This window comes from Sciurus carolinensis, chromosome 18 (genome assembly GCF_902686445.1).
Source record: "Sciurus carolinensis chromosome 18, mSciCar1.2, whole genome shotgun sequence".
Classification (NCBI taxonomy): Eukaryota; Metazoa; Chordata; class Mammalia; order Rodentia; family Sciuridae; genus Sciurus; species Sciurus carolinensis.
The window spans coordinates 34707604-34723188 of record NC_062230.1 but is presented as its reverse complement, the minus strand read 5'-3'; the positions used below and the strand labels follow the sequence as shown (position 1 = coordinate 34723188).

General features: G+C 49.9%; 1 protein-coding gene across 2 annotated transcripts in view; it reads right to left on the bottom strand.

Moving 5' to 3' along the window:
* Positions 1 to 1019: 1019 nt before the first annotated feature.
* Usp7 (ubiquitin specific peptidase 7) overlaps positions 1020 to 15585 on the bottom strand; it is a 57601-nt gene continuing 43035 nt past the window's right edge. For both annotated transcript variants that reach the window (XM_047533467.1, XM_047533468.1), the window contains exons 12-31: positions 15019 to 15128; positions 13542 to 13698; positions 12187 to 12331; positions 11487 to 11617; positions 10951 to 11085; positions 10434 to 10535; positions 10161 to 10266; positions 9240 to 9332; positions 9091 to 9158; positions 8207 to 8307; positions 7428 to 7581; positions 6692 to 6759; positions 6111 to 6219; positions 5939 to 6016; positions 5138 to 5238; positions 4252 to 4351; positions 3188 to 3307; positions 2984 to 3055; positions 2754 to 2844; positions 1020 to 2307 (exon numbers count right to left, since the gene is read on the bottom strand). In XM_047533467.1, the coding sequence (XP_047389423.1) occupies positions 2201 to 2307; positions 2754 to 2844; positions 2984 to 3055; positions 3188 to 3307; positions 4252 to 4351; positions 5138 to 5238; positions 5939 to 6016; positions 6111 to 6219; positions 6692 to 6759; positions 7428 to 7581; positions 8207 to 8307; positions 9091 to 9158; positions 9240 to 9332; positions 10161 to 10266; positions 10434 to 10535; positions 10951 to 11085; positions 11487 to 11617; positions 12187 to 12331; positions 13542 to 13698; positions 15019 to 15128 (2148 nt within the window). In that variant the 3' untranslated portion in view covers positions 1020 to 2200. The remainder of the gene's footprint in view (positions 2308 to 2753; positions 2845 to 2983; positions 3056 to 3187; positions 3308 to 4251; positions 4352 to 5137; positions 5239 to 5938; positions 6017 to 6110; positions 6220 to 6691; positions 6760 to 7427; positions 7582 to 8206; positions 8308 to 9090; positions 9159 to 9239; positions 9333 to 10160; positions 10267 to 10433; positions 10536 to 10950; positions 11086 to 11486; positions 11618 to 12186; positions 12332 to 13541; positions 13699 to 15018; positions 15129 to 15585) is intronic.

Sequence of the window (15585 nt, the reverse complement as noted above, 5' to 3'; positions counted from 1 at the left end):
CGTGTCAGACTTTTTGATCCTCTGATGTCTTTGCACGTTTACACATTGATTGAAACAGCAGTACCTGTGAGCAGCCCTGGACACACGTGCCCCTCTCCTTGCTGGCTGTCAGTCCCCGAGGCAGTCAGCAATTCCTGCCAGGGAGCCCCTCTATCTCCAAGGTGGCCGCAGGGACCTGCCTTAATGCTGCCAGGGGAAGCCCCTGCATATAAGGGACTGCTGGTAGAAATGATGGCCCACCACCTCCACACACTCGATGTGCAAAAAGAAGCCATCTCAGCAGGATGCTTCTGCATACAAGCCACGGGGAAAGGGCCCTTGTGCCCACAGAGCCTGCCAGGACTGCCCTGCCATCCAGAGGCACCCACATGTCCTCAGGAGACGCAGGTGAGCCAACCGGAAGGCAGCTTGTTTTCTTCCCTTCAATTTTAAAATCTGCACTTCTGCTTCCCCCAAAGCACTGTACAGACTCAAGCTCCTGATACCACAACTGGGAAGATGCAAACGTGAGGCAGCTCATGACGCACGGGCAAAGCCAGGGCTCAGCCGCCGGGTATCTCTGCAGGTTAACTTCACTTTCCTAAAGTTCCCACCGGCTCCTAAAGGCAGAACCTCAGTGTCTGCAGAAGAGAGCTGGCCAGGGGAAGGGCCAGGTTCTCCTGAGGGGCCCTCAGGCCCGATGGCAAGGCAGCTTGAGCAAAGTCCTCCAGAGACCAGGCAACAACCTGTGCCGTGGACCCCAGGCCTGAGGCCCTCCCCACCGACCTGGCTTGCACTCCTGTGCCCCACCTCTCCGCCCCGGGAAGCGTCTCCAGCCATCTCATCTGTATGTTGCCCGCCTGGGAAAACCTTTTATTTCTTAAGGTCGAATGTGACCAGTCAGCAGCAAATCTCATCTCCCCACAGCCCCCTGAAATCAGGAGAAAACACCTCAGTGAAGTCAGGACCAGGGGAAGGGCTTCCCAAGCCAGCAGCGGGGAGAGTAGAAACCCTCCACTTCCACGTCACTCGCTGAATTATAATTTTTATAGAAAATTTTATTCAACATACAACATTTTCCAGCAAAAAGGCAATATACAGGAGTTGGTGTACACTGCTGCTACAGGACAGACCGGGTTCCGGAAGGAGGGAGTGAGTGTGATCTGCTGATTCTATTTTACTGCACTCAAAACTAGACACGCAGCTGGCATTAGCTCCAAAATAAAAGGAAACGAGGCGGGGGCAGAAATAAACCACACAGTGAGTATGACACCGGTGACAGCCACTGCAGACTCACCCGACAAAGTGACCTCTCCCGTGGCAAATTGTACATGTCCATTCGTTAAATATACAATTTCATTTTTCCTCTTTATTTCACCCTTTTTACAAAGCCAACAGCTTACGAACCACCAGCGAGCGTGCCTCTTGCTGAAAGGCTCTCCTTGTCCCTCCATCTGCCCGTTTCCGCGGGTGCTATTTACGACTCTTCCCCCTGCTCATGAGCTGTTGAGATCACCAAGTGTGCGCTGAGAGGAGGAGAGCAAACCTTAACTGTATCCAACAACTTCCAATGTGGCAAGAGGACCCCAACGCCCGTCAGGACTGCATTCAGTGCTCCCCTGCAAGTGGGCTGCACGGGACTGGCTGGCAGAGGTGGCGAGCTTATGACAAAGACCCAGGCAGCTGGAGGAGAGAACCCCAGGAAGGGCCGACAATGCACACAGTGGAGGAAAGAGCGCTATTTATTAGATTGTGAGTTTCTCTGTTTTGCCTTTACAGATGCACAAAAGGTCACTGGAAGTGTGACTGAAGGAGCAAGTCGGACGGGCCTGCACAGACTGCCCAGCCGCAGGCTGGGGGTGGGACCCCCGGCGGCAGCCAGGTGCTGTGCCGCCCAGACAGCCTAGAGACCCTCTGCCAGTGGCCCGCGTCCTAGGAACCCCTTCTCCCCATCACGCTAACAGTTCCTTGCGTTGTGGTTACCATAAAATAACTCTCATTGGCATCCAAGCTTTATAAAAACACCTTCATTTTGCTCAAAAAGGGCAGTCAATAGATACAGAGAAGCCAAACTGAACAGCCTCAACAAAATAAAATTAACATCAGCAGCAAATCCTCTTGCTGGAGACTTCGGCTAGAGTACACGTGTACCAAAGTCCTACGGCTGTTAAAAAGGGGCACACACCCACGCTGTCCCGCCGTGAACACACTGGTGAGGAAGTCAGTTATGGATTTTAATGGCCTTTTCAAGGTAAGTGTAGCGACTCCTCTTTGGGGCTTTGTTGAAGTGGTCGAGCCCTAGCCAAGGTCGAGGGTGAGACATGTTACCTGGTGGGAAGAGAGAACATGTGAGCCCCCAGAGCAAGCTCAGAGCCCCTGGCTGGCCAACATGGACCTCCAAACCCACACATGCCATCAGCCCCGTGGCTGGCATGCGGGGTATCCCTGAAGCCAGGATTCTGAGCGGCCTGCTTGCCCCGAGCAAGGGCGCTCCCACTTGGAGACCGTGAGGCAGGCTCCCGCGATGCAGCCTGGGAGCCGCAGGTCAGGGTCACCAACACCTTGCCCCTGGGTCCTCAGCCTGCACTCAGCCTATATGAAGGGCTTCGATCCTTAAAAGAATCCACCGGCCACAGGCTGCCATTCCCTGTTTCAGAGGCCTGGGTGTGGAAAGGGGAGAGTCGCCCCAGATCCCAGGGCTGCCCACCTCCCGCCAGGGCTGCTGCTCCTGAGGTGTGCACCTTAGTGAAGCTCTCCGGGGAGAGGGCTCTTACCAGGCTGCGGCTCAAAGTCTTTCAAATTTACTTCATACTCGTCTTCATTAATGTATTGGTGTCGGCCCATCATTACAATTGCAAATTTAAACTAGAAGACAAAAACCAAGACTCCTCCATTATCTGTGTACACTGGCAAGACGCCTATCTGTGCCATTACTGGCGAGGCGGCTTCGCTGGCCAGGGCTGGAGCAGGCAGCCCCGCGCTCTCGCCAGGGCTGGGAGCGCACCTTTTCAAACTCCTTTTCCTGGACGTCCAGCAGGCTCTGGATCCGCTTCATGACTTCTCGGAAGCGCTCACCCTGGGAAGGCAAAGGACCGGGTGCTTGCACGCTGACTCCCACTGTCCCTGTACCACACTGCGGCCACCAGACCAGGAGCCCAGACTAACACTTGTTCAAAAGCTTCCAGTTCTGACCTTTCAAAACTCTTACCTGGTGTATCCTCAGCAAAAATGGAATTCCAAATGTCCCAAACACTTCTTTGTGGAAATGGGCCACTGTGATCAGCATCTCGTTTTCCTTATCTATGTCTACCTGGTCCAAGGGTATCTCCTGGGGACACATTCAAACACAGAAAGTCCTACGTGTAGCCACTGCAGACAGATGTTGCGTTTAAGTTCTAACCCTATCGTGGCACTCTGCCAAGCAGGCAAGCGCCCAAGCCAGTGGGTCCAAGGCCTGGCCCTCTCCTTGGCACCTCTAGGAGTTGACAGGACCACTCAGGGTAGGGCCGCATGGAGGGCTCATGTGCGCCCCGGGAGGAGACCACAGACCCTGGCCTTCTCTCTCATTCCTCTACCATGAACTCCCTGCCACAGATCCCAAAACAGGGACCAGCTGATCGTAGATGGAAACCTCCAAGGTTGTGAGTCATAATAAACCCTTCCACTTTTTAAGATAAGCATATCAGGTATTTTGTTAAAGTAACGGAAAACGAAGAGAACCATGTTTTTGCCAAAATACAATAAACCTAGCTACATAATGAGTTCAGAGTTAGAAACCAAACCATGCTGCATTCTGGTTACCATGGAAACATCACAGTTTTCAACTCACAGGAACCCCACACTTTCTGTCTAGATGTGCTTGGGGTCCACACTGAACTACGTTTCTAAGGACAAGCTCTCTGTGCTCCCACTCCTGAGGCCCGAGAGTGCTGCACAGAGATGAGGCAGAACGGTGGGTCCAGGGGGACACGGGGAGCCAGCGCTTAGCGGGGACAGCGTTTCAGCTGGGGAAGATGGAAAAGTCCTGGAGATGGACGGTGACAAAGAACACCACAACAGCACACTCAGAAATGAGGAGCATGTCAATTGTGCTGTGTGTGCTCACAGTGAAACACTGCCAAGGCCCACACAGTGTTTCTGAAGAACAGAATCAACCTCAGAGCACATGGACCCACCAAGGTCCCCATACCACTCACTGTGACAGCCACACACCGCAGACGCCCAGCCCGCCCCAGGTCCACACACACACTGCTGCCAAAAGGGGACAGGTACCTCTATTCGAAATGTTCGACTCGTTGCAGGAGATAAACATTCTAATAATTCATCTTCTTGATGCACACCAATAATTTTGTAGCTTACAATTTCTAGCAGCCTGAAAAAAGAAAAAAACAGGGCAAATAAATGTGTGGGTATAAATGCGTGCACATGTGTATTTACTCATGTCTAAAAACAAAGCCAATTGTGAAAACAAGCAAATCCCTATTTAGAAAGAAATCACATCCATGAAGCTACGGGAACCTAGCTTGTTTATTTATTTATTTTTTAAATAAAACACTGTAAATGTCAGAAACAGTGCCCATGGGGGGTGAAGGAAGGTGGTCGAGCCCAGTCAATAATCAGCTGGAGCTAGTGCAAGTGGCCACACCTGGGCCCAGAGGTGCAGGCTGAACAGGTCACCTAAAATCAAGTCAACCTTTCCCACAAGGAACTCTAGGCAGGCAGGACCAGATACTTCCTCTCTGACTCTTTAGACAGGAACAGTCTCTTCATTTATTAAATTGACAAAAGCAAACACTTTGAGAACTAAACAGCTCCAAAGGTCCATTTGTCCTTCAAGCTGAACAGAGGCAGAGTGGCAGGAGCACTGGCTGCAAGCTCGGGTCCCTCAGCTGCAACGATCCTCCTACGCATGAGGCTGGATCTCAAATACAACCGAGAGCAGCCTTTCCCAGTGGCAGTTGCTCTTTCAACTCAAACCAGACCCTTCCTTTGTGTGGCTTTTCCACCTGATCTCACCTTTAACTACTCATTAACGTCGGGAAAGGAGGAGGGAATGGCTCCATAAAATCCTTCCAGACCTCTGCACAGCCCCGGCCTCAGGATGGGGCAGGTGGGCTCCAAGGGCCGCCCCTCGCCTCCCCTCGCCAGGCCCGCTCACCTGAGCCTCCCTGATGCCTTCTGGCCGAGCTCCACGGCCTTCTTACATTCTTCCAGCAGGTCCCGGACGCAGCCGTGCTTGTCTGGATATAGTGTGATTTCCTATGTGACCAGGAGGTGACAGTGGCATCAGACACAGACCACTGCTATAGCAAACATGGGGAGACACCCCTGGCACAGTTGCTAGTGCCCCGGGGGCCGACCCTGTCCTCACTTAAACCCAGCCCCAGTGGCCCCTTGCTTGTGAAACCAGTCCTGGTGGGACCATCTGCCCAAACCTGGGATCAAGCCAATACTGACAGGAGGTTAGGAAATGCCACCTCGGTGCAAGAAGCTTGCCTTTCCAGCCCCACAGCAAGTGGCCCTGGGAAGGGCCTGAAAGTCCTTCCAAACAGCATGAAGAGAGAGGACCACGGTTCAGAGAAGACTCCTGGCTGACACTGTGGCTCTGGCCACATCAGTTCTCCATGTGCCAGTACTTGGCTCTCCACACCCCAGACACTGGTGGAGTTGTAAAGGCCAAAGCTGGTGACCCAGCAGGGACACTCTCCAGACCGTGCAGGCTCGAGGTGCCGCAGGCATGCCTCACCAGGTGCGCGGCCCATCCCCTGGTGCTCGAGGACCAGCAGGGAGCCCATCAACCCAGCACCTCCATGCACCTGACAGGCCTCAGCAGACTGGCACCCAAGGCCAGGGGCGCTGAGGGAGTGTGCTCCTTTAGGTTCTAGTTCTCAAGGTCCAGGGACAGATAATAGGCAAACGCAAATGAAAACAAAAATTAACAGTAGTAGGAAAAACCCACCTCTTCCCTAAATTGGCTGTTTAACCATATACACTTAAAACTTCGCCTGTTCTCGAAGTCTGTGATTTTCATCTTAAGCTATTAAGAAAAGAGAGATTCATTTTAGATAGGCTTCCACAAGAGCCCACACCTTCTCTTTATCACCCAGAGTTACATTAATATGGACTCGTACCTGCTGATAGTAAAGTTTCTTAGGTTGTCTAGGCTTGAAGAACTGTAGAAGATCTCTTAAAGTACCTTCATAATTATGTCTAAGAGGATTACCTGGGCCATCCCTATAACTACACAAGAAAACAGCATATAAATAAATGACTTGTTTATTGGCCTAAAACACAAATCCTGAGTGAGCACAGCAGCAAGCCACTGGCCTCACACCTAGACGTGAGAGCTGGGCCTGGCTCAAGGTTCAACTCAATACTCCCATTTCCTGGATCTAAGTCCCTCTTGCTGTCACACTCAAATGCAGTCCTCAAAGGTGACAACAACCGAAGGTTGGCCACATGATCCCTGACCCATCTGGACACAGGGAGCTACACCAATGGTGTATGTGAAATAAGTCTGGCTTTTGACAAAACTGTCAATGACTTTGATAACCCAGAGTAACATGGTCGAGATGCGACTTGTGGGGAGTCTAGGTCTCAGGCTAAACTAGAAATGGCATGTCCAGTACAGTGGCTAACAATTAGTACACTAGCTCAAGAAGCTCCCATGAGCCCCAGGAAGCGTGCGGTGGAGAGTACAAGCGTGGCTTACCCTTGAGACTTGAAGAACTGGAGCAGCATGGGGTCTGTGTTGAGCCTCTGTGCGACTGTTTTCGCAACCTGAAGACAGAAGGCAGGCTCGGGTTTAGCACAGAACGGACTTGGCTCCTGAACCTCATATTTGGTTGAGTTACAGAAGCGTTCGTTATGATATGAGCAGCCTGAATCTGTCACCTGGACACTGACACTGAGCAGGAATGCGCCCTATTTCTTGGCACCGGGGTGGGGTGGGGGCATGCTGAGCAGGACAGTCTCCCAAGGGGTCTTGCTGTTCAACTGTACACATTTTATGGGGTGTGATGTCACAGTTCTAGACACACATGCGACAGCAGGGTGGGATCAAGGCCACAGTTTCTCTCAAGTGCTATCACCTCTTTGTCGTGGGTTCTTCCCACTCCTATCCCACGGTTCTCACTTTTAGTGGTAACAGCCATGACCATTTTCTCATGATTATTTTTTAGTTGTAAACACCTGCTGAATTATAATTAAGACAAAGGGGCTGTTGCTACTTATCTCTTAAAACAAAATTATGCCACAGCTGCTTTCCCAGGATGGACACCAAGGCACAGTGGTGGGCGAGGGAAGCACAGGCCCAGCTCGTAGGAGCAGCCTCCTGTGTCCCACGCCAGCTACTCCCGAGACACAGTCAGACAGCTTCCTCAACAGACGTTTGAAAAATAAGCAGCTCTTTCTGGTGTGGTGTCTGGTGAAGAGTAGCTTTCTGATACCTGAAAATAGTTCATTCTGTTGGACAAAGTGACCACAAAGCCAGGGTCGTTGGGGATCGTCTTGTCACAGAAGATAACGTCAACACGGTGGTAGAGGTCTCTGAAGTATTCTTTTGCAGTGGGTAATTCACTGTTATCATTTTCAGGGTCATCCCTGGGGAAAAGAAATGTGGGACCTGAACAGAGTTCCATACAGTGCAACTGGTGACAGGGCCTCATGTGCTGAGCACGAGCCACGCCCACCTCTTTCCAGGAGTCTACCTGGCTACCTCTTACCAGGTGCAGCAGGAATGGCGGCTCAGTCAGCTTTGTATTCTCAAGACCATAACAAAACCACACGCCCAGCAGCAGGCAGAGTCCCACCCGATCAGGAGTCGAGACTCAGTAGCTTTTGTTTGATGTGAAACTGCTCCTGACATTACGTATTGCAAACCACTGATCTGTGAGTTTGCTGCAGACCGGTTTGAATGAGTTACCGAGTGGGTACATCCAAGGAATTTTGACTTCCAACGTGTTGAGGGAAGGAGAACAACTCTTCCCACCCGTTAACAGCTATCAACTCATCACACATTTTTAGGAAACAAGAGAGCTTTAAATGATGGCAATGTTCATTGCCCCTAGTTCCAAAACCCAGAGGTGGCCAGCTACTGCCAATACTCAGATACTTGCAATGAGTCATGGCTCAGGTCTAGATGCAAACATGCCCTGGTTCTGGGACTGGCCAGACTGCAGCTCCTGATGCTGGTACAAAGGGATGGAAACTGTCAAGCAGTACATACTTCTGAAACACTATGATGTCACCATCCATCAGTTCATCAAGGGCTTTATCAAGAGACACATCATAGTCTTGAATTCTCTCTGTTAAATTCGGTTTAACTTCCTGTAGTAAAAGATATAAAATAGTTACATTACAAAATTTGTCTGCACATAATGTAAATATTTTCTCCATACCCAATTCTATTCACCGTTAAAACAAAACAAAAAGACATGGCATCACCCTATGTTGCCCAGGCAGGCCCTAAACTACTGGGTTTCTTCCGAGGAGCTGGAACTGTAGGCATGCACCACTGCACACAGCTCACCACACTTTTCTAAGTTGAAATGACAACCAGACCCAGGTACAGTGGTGCCTGCCTGTAATCCTAGAGGCTCAGGCAGATTGCAAGTTCAAGACCAACCTTATCAGCAAGACCCTGTCTCAAAATACAACATAAGAAAATGGGGATGTGACTCAGTGACTCAGGGATCCTGGGGTTCAATTCCCCGTACAAAAAACAAAGGAAGAAGAAAAATGTTAATGGGAAAAACAAACCTATAGGTACCTAGTAATCACTGATCCTATAGTTAAAGCTCATGAATCTAAAAGTGTATAATTTTTGGGCTGGGGTTGTGGCTCAGTGGCAGAGTGCTCACTTAACACACAGGAGGTCCTGGGTTTCATCCTTAGCACTGCATAAAAATAAATAAAATAAAGGTATTGTGTCCATCTACAACTTAAAAAAGATAAATAAAAAATAAACTGTGTGATTCTCAACTCAAGACCACCAGAGGCCCCGAGTTAACACTGAACCTTAAAGAAGCAGCTAAGTGCTAACAAAACAAACACCTGCCACCCAATTCACTAACGATATATATGCTGAATATGAAAAAGAACCATCCAAACCTCATAGAGGATAAGGCTAGTATCTTGGGCAAATCCTGCTCTGTCACACATAACCGGGAGCAAGTCACCTGGGAGAGAGGAAAGGCTTTAAGTCACAGTAGAGATACACCCAGCAGATCTACTCAGCAGGCCGGCGCAGCAGGACTTACGTATTTTACAGGATATGGGTGTGTAGATGTGCCCACAGTAATTCAAGCTCCGTGTCTTAGGATCATACATCTTCAAAAATAACATTACATCATCTACAAGGTTGATGAATATGTTGTTAGAATCTTCACACTCATTATTTTGTTGACCCAAAAAAGGGGGTTGGGGGAGGAACAGGGACTGACAGCGAGCTTAGGTCAGTGACAATGGAAATGATAGCTTAATGTCAAGAAGCTGCTGATCCTTTGAGAGCAGAGGAAGGTTCCAGATATCAAACCCAGAACTACCCACCCAAGGCAGTAAAGATAGTATTAAAGATGGTAAACTCAAAATCCCAATTCTGATGGGTGAAGTTCAATGGCAGACCGTGTGCCTATAACATGAGAGGTCCTGAGTTCAATCTCCAGGAAGAAAAACTAAAAAGAAATCCTAGCACTGGTTTGCTGGGAAATGTGTCACATGTGTCACATGTGACGTCTCTACCTGAAGTGAATCCTCAAGCAATAAAAACCTAAATATTACTGCAAGGGTCAGCTTCCCTGTCGGGCTCACCTGAAGATGTCCACCTAACTACGGACATACTCTGTTGGTCCTTCTACATGATGACAACACACCAGATGGCCCAGAGAACAAGACCTTTATTACCTGGCCCTGACAGACATCTGTGACCCCTGCCAGAGATGAGCATGCCTCATCTCAGGAGGGCAGAGCAGGCACAGGGCAGAGCACCTGCATGGCTGCTGCCTGCTCCCCACCTCCCGGGACACTCAGAGCCACACAGCGTCCTGTGGCTGCCAAAAGCCTTGAGCGTAGACTCAGTGCGCAACTGTGGCACTGATCAATGGGTCTCTGCAAGGGTTTGGGTGTTTGGTGGTTCAGGCCGCCAACTCTCCTGTGCTATGTGGCATAGCGTGGGCACTTACGATCTTTATCAAACTTGGGCAATGTTGCTCCACTAGCAGCCAGCTCAGGGTCCACTGTTTCCAGGAATATTGTCCAAGGGTTCTCATTATCACTCAGTTCAATCATCTATTTCCAAAAGAGACGCTGATTTTAGAAGTTTTAATGGCTTAGGTGACAGAGTGAAAACTACATGGTGAGCACCGCAGAACACACCCAGTGCTTCAACTGGACCAAGAGAACACGGTGCGCCAACCGCAGGCCACACCAGACACCCTAGTACCAACGATATTTACTGTTTTATTGCCGTCTGCTTCATTATCTAACATTGCTGGTCGTTTTGTTCCATTACTCCTTGCTTGCATGGGCCATAATCGAATTTGATCTTGTGGAAATCCCTAGGGAAAATAAATAAAAAAAATAAATTTAAAAAAACAAGCAAGCACACACCTTTCAATTCTATACCAATTTAATGCTTTTTATTAAAGGGGGAAAATCCCTAATTACAACCCTTTCCGCATCTGAGCTGGACAGGCTCACCAGCACTGCAGGGCCGAGGCCCACGGCACCAAGAGCTGCCGCAGGGGGTGAGGAGTGGCCAGGAGCACTGGCCACGCCAGGAAGGCCACGGCGGGAAGCGCGCGAGGGCAGAGGCGGGTTCTGCAATGCCGTGGGACTCCTGGCACGGAGCCAACGCTAAGCATCTCCCTCCCCGCTCCTCGGCAGAAGCAGGGCCCAGGCCGCTCCCTCGCACCCACAGGCAGCCCATCTCTGCCACGGGGCAGAGCGGCGTGCCAGGAGGTCAGCACGCACCATGGTCTGGGAGAGGCTCTGGACAAACTCGGCCAGGGAGGAGTTCTTCAGGACCTTGAACACAGTGTACTTCACTTTCTCCTCATCGTACATGTCATTTCCCTGGTGGCCACAGAACTGGTCCTCTGCGACTATCTGAAAACATGTACGCAGAACATGACAAGCAGCAGACACCTCGCGGAACACGCACCCCTAGGCCTGAAGGAGCTTCCTCGGGAGACGGGGAGCAGAGCTGTCGGCGACTGCCCCTGGCCCAAGCACCTGCGTGTGGGCCCTGCAGCTCTGCCTCCCCCAGAGGGCCTCAGACTCGCTGGCACCTCTGCCTCTGGCTTTTGTCACTGCTCACGCCCAAGCCCTTCCTCCTCGACTGGACAGCCCTCCAGTCCCTCAGTGCTGACCACCAGCTGACCCAGAAAGGCCAGATGGGAAAAGGGCTCCAGATGCTGCTGACACAGTTCAGGACAGACCACCGCCATCTGTTCAAGGTCCCAGAGGCCAAATGCAGGTGACCGCAGAGGCTCTGTGGAGAGGCTGACCTGCACTTGCATGTAGAGATGGGCTTCCTGGCGTTCCTTCCGCTTCTGAGCCTCAATCCTTTTCTCTTCTTGTAATCGTTCCACCAACTGCTGAGGAATATCATGGTCTGTGACAGCTTGTAAAACTTCACCTGTAGGACGAACACATCCTCTTTCACCTTGGTGTCAAGTCCCCTTTCTCCTCCTTACAAGGTCCTGATTTTAGGTGGTCGCTAATAAAACCTATGAAAGTGATATTACTGCTGGGCACCGTGGTGCATGCCTATGATCCCAGCAACACCAGAGTCTGCCCGAGGCAGGAGGATCTCCAGTTCAATGCCAGCCTCATCAACTGAGGCCCTAAGCAACTTAGCAAGATCCTGTCTCGAAGAAAAAAAAAAGGGGGGGTGGGGGGCGGGCTGGGAATGTGGTTCGATGTTTAAGCACCTCTGGCTTCAATTCCTGGCACCAAAATAATAAAATGAAACAAAGTGAAATTATCTGGTACCACAGTCCACTTTGCAAGCCCCAGGCCCATCCAGGTTGCTTCTGGACGGTCTGAGTAAGCAGAAAACATGTTTGGAGCACGGCTTAGGCCACTGCACATCACTGCATTTTAATTGCCTTGTTGGCATAAAATATCAAGGCAGTGGGGGTGTTCATGGCACGACCACAGGGGTGCACTGTGGCAAAGAGCAGGACAAAGGCCAGCTGCACTCACTCAGCTTTGACTCCCTGATATAGACCAGCATGTAGGCGTTAGTGCAGTGTCGGACAGAGAGGTCATCGTCGTGACCCCCGTAGTTGTGCTCGATGGCTTCCTCTTTAGTACACCTCGACACCACGTCGTCGTCGAATTTACACCACTGGAAGGAAAGCAGCCGGGCATCAGCAGAGACAAGGAGCCAGGAGCAGCACCCGGTGTGGAAGGCCATGTCGCCACCAGCACACAGACTGAGGACACGCACACCGGGCCGGGCCTCTGCCTTGCTGCCATACGACAGTGGTGCTCCCTCCTCCCTCCTCAACATTCTGTGGGAGGAGGACGCTTCACCAAGTCCGCTTCCCACTCAGCCTCAGGGGACAGATGCTGACAAATCTGGAGAATCACAAAGCCGTGTGAAACACACCTATTTCAGCTAGTTAACACTTGGTGCTATGGTTATGTATTTCAATGGGATATTTTATATTGTCCTATGATACACTGCAACAAATTCATGACTTAAAAACAAGAAAAAAGGCGGGTGCAATGGCACACACCTATAATCCCAGTGGCTAGGGAGGCTGAGGCAGGAGGATTGTGAGGTCAAAGCCAGCCTCAGCAACTTAGTGAGGCTTTAAGCAACTTATCAAGACCGTGTCCCTAAATAATATACAAAAAAAGGGGTGGGGATATGGCTCAGTGGTTGAGTACCCCGGGTTCAAGCCTGGGTACCAAAAAAACAAACCAAAACCAACCAAACAAACAAAAAAAAAAAAGAAAAAGAAAAAGAAAAAGAAAAAAGCCATCATAGCTGCACATGATAGTTATCTTCCTATTTCTTGCCTCCAATAAGAGTCACTTCCAATAGTCAAAGGACAAGAAAGGATCCACCCTGTTTCACTACTTGCTGGCCCTGTGGTCCTGGATGACGAATCTGAAACCCTCATTTGCCAAATGCTAACAGACCCTTCTGCCCTCCTGAGTTAGGAATGAGAGGACAAGACCCATGTCACAGGTGACTGGGGAGGACAAGGGGCTCCCAAATAATACACAAGCTACCTAGCTGCCCCGCCTCAGGCCGCCTCAGGCCGTGTTCTGCCGGTGCTCAGGAGCAGAACCAAAGTGCCTCTCAGACACAAAGGGTTCTGGAGAGCCCGATGGTCGTTACTAACAAAGCAGCACCATCTCTACCTACCATTTACCTCTACATACTGGTAAATAAAGGGACAGGAAAAACAGTACTTTTCAGTCAGAGAAATGTACGTCAAAGGCAAGGAAGGCATCCTTGACGGACATGGTCAAGATGCAGACCGGAAGGGCACAGGGGGGCACTCAGCTGCTGGCATGGCATCACCCTGAGCCCCAGCACTTACTTTGCCATCCCCTTTGGGGTTTAGATAAACCACGTAATGTCCACCATGATTATCTCCACTGTGAACCAGGACTGCATGAAGAATATAATTTGCAGGGTCTTTAGGATCCGTTTTTTGCAAAAACTCATCAAGAGGTAATTGTTCCGGAAACTCAAATCTGTTAAAAAAAAAAATTTTTTTTTAAAGAACTTCAGCATTCATTTACACACAAAATACCACATCTTTTGTCTTTATGTATTTTATTAGGCTCCTAATTTAATGTTCATCTTTAATGAGAAATTATGAATTTGCTGGGAAGGCACTTTGAAATACTTCTGAGATAGTTTCCACTAATTAGAAAATCTGTTCATTATTCATGTCAATATAAGGCTGTGTCTAGATTTGGAGAAAAATGCCTGTAAAGCACTGGAATACCCAGCAGGTTCAAATCCAAGGGCTCAACACAGCAGTCTTGTGATAATCCACACTGAACTTTCTAGGGTGTGAATAATCCTAAGGCATCATCATTCAATAGTCTGAGGCCCAAGACCCAGACTATTGAGGACGCACGCCACCTGAGAGATGGGGAGACGCTGCGGCTGGGTGCAAAGACAGGAGAAGACCCCTTGCCCACTGACTGCTGCGGACATCTTTGCTCGACTCGGCTCTACGTTACTGGCTTCATAGTATTTGATGCAGCTGGTCAAATTTCATCACCAGCAGTGACAAAACAAAGTACAGAAAGGGTGCAGGGAGCCCAGGGGCTCCAGCCCCACCAAGGGGAAGTGGCAGCCCCGTGGTGGCAAGTGCCGAGTTCCTAATGATGCCGGAAATCTGGACATTTATGTGAAGTCCCAATTCTTAAAACACGGGAAGCTAACCTAATAAAAATTAGATGGGGACAGAATAAGACACCAACAGGCTGGAGCTGACGGGCGGCTCTCCCTATGCATGCCAAAGCAGGGCGAGCAAGGGAGGGCAAAGCCTGGTGGGTGAGGGGTCTGCTCACTTTCCCCTCAAGCCTGAAAGGTGACTGACCATCCACCAGCCTGTACAGAGCTGGTGCTCAGACCAACCAGGATAAGAATATACTGCCCTGTAGCAAACCCAATGGTGTGCATTAGCACTCTTGCATGTGATATCTTAATCTGGACAACACGCAACCCTACTTCAGTATTCTTAAAAATTCTAGCACATTCTAGAGGTTACCACTGAGATTACAAAATATTGACATCTATATTCTTGCAAAAATCTAATTTGTTAGAAAGGATGGTGGGTGCAAACTCGATGAAAAAATAATTGCCACCCTCACAGATTTCAACCTGTTACCACAGGGAACTGGGGTTAGGGGAGGCTTGCTTGAAAGCAAGCAACCAGCTGGGACCAGCAGTCACGGTCACCCCTGCCATTACAGCACTGGGGACCTGAGGGGAGAGGAGCAGAAGAATCCTAGATGAGCTGAACACAGACTACGCAGCACCTCCACGCTCGTGGTTACCTGTCATTGATCTTGATATTCTGGTCCGTCTGAGGGTCATACATGAACCTCATCAGCTGTAGATGTAGCACTGGAGGCAATGTGAGGAATTTCACACCTTTCTCTGCTTCCTGAACATCGAGAAGAGACACAAACTTAGTTCATCACTGCTGTTTTTTCAGTACTGGGGACTGAGCCCAGGGGTGCTCTACCACTGAGCTAGTCTCCTGTCCGTTTTACTTTGTTATTTTGAGACAGGGTCTACGTTGGTGAGGCTGGATTTGAACTTGTGATCCTCCTGCCTCAGAGGAGGTGTCCCAAGTCACCACGAGTACAGGTGTGCACCATGCCTGCCTCACCTTTACTATTTCCTGAAGCAGTGAAAGTTAATACTGTTTCAGCACAACTGGATGGGACAAAGCAAGGAAGTTTAGGTGTCCACTTAGGTGTCTGTATGTTTCTATTTAGATCTAGATCAGGTCTTTGCCATTTAAAATTATACCACACCACCAGCATCTGTCTGGGAGATTATGTCCTAAACGGATGTTTACCAAAGGGATGTTTAGTAAGTTAAGTCATTTGCAGACA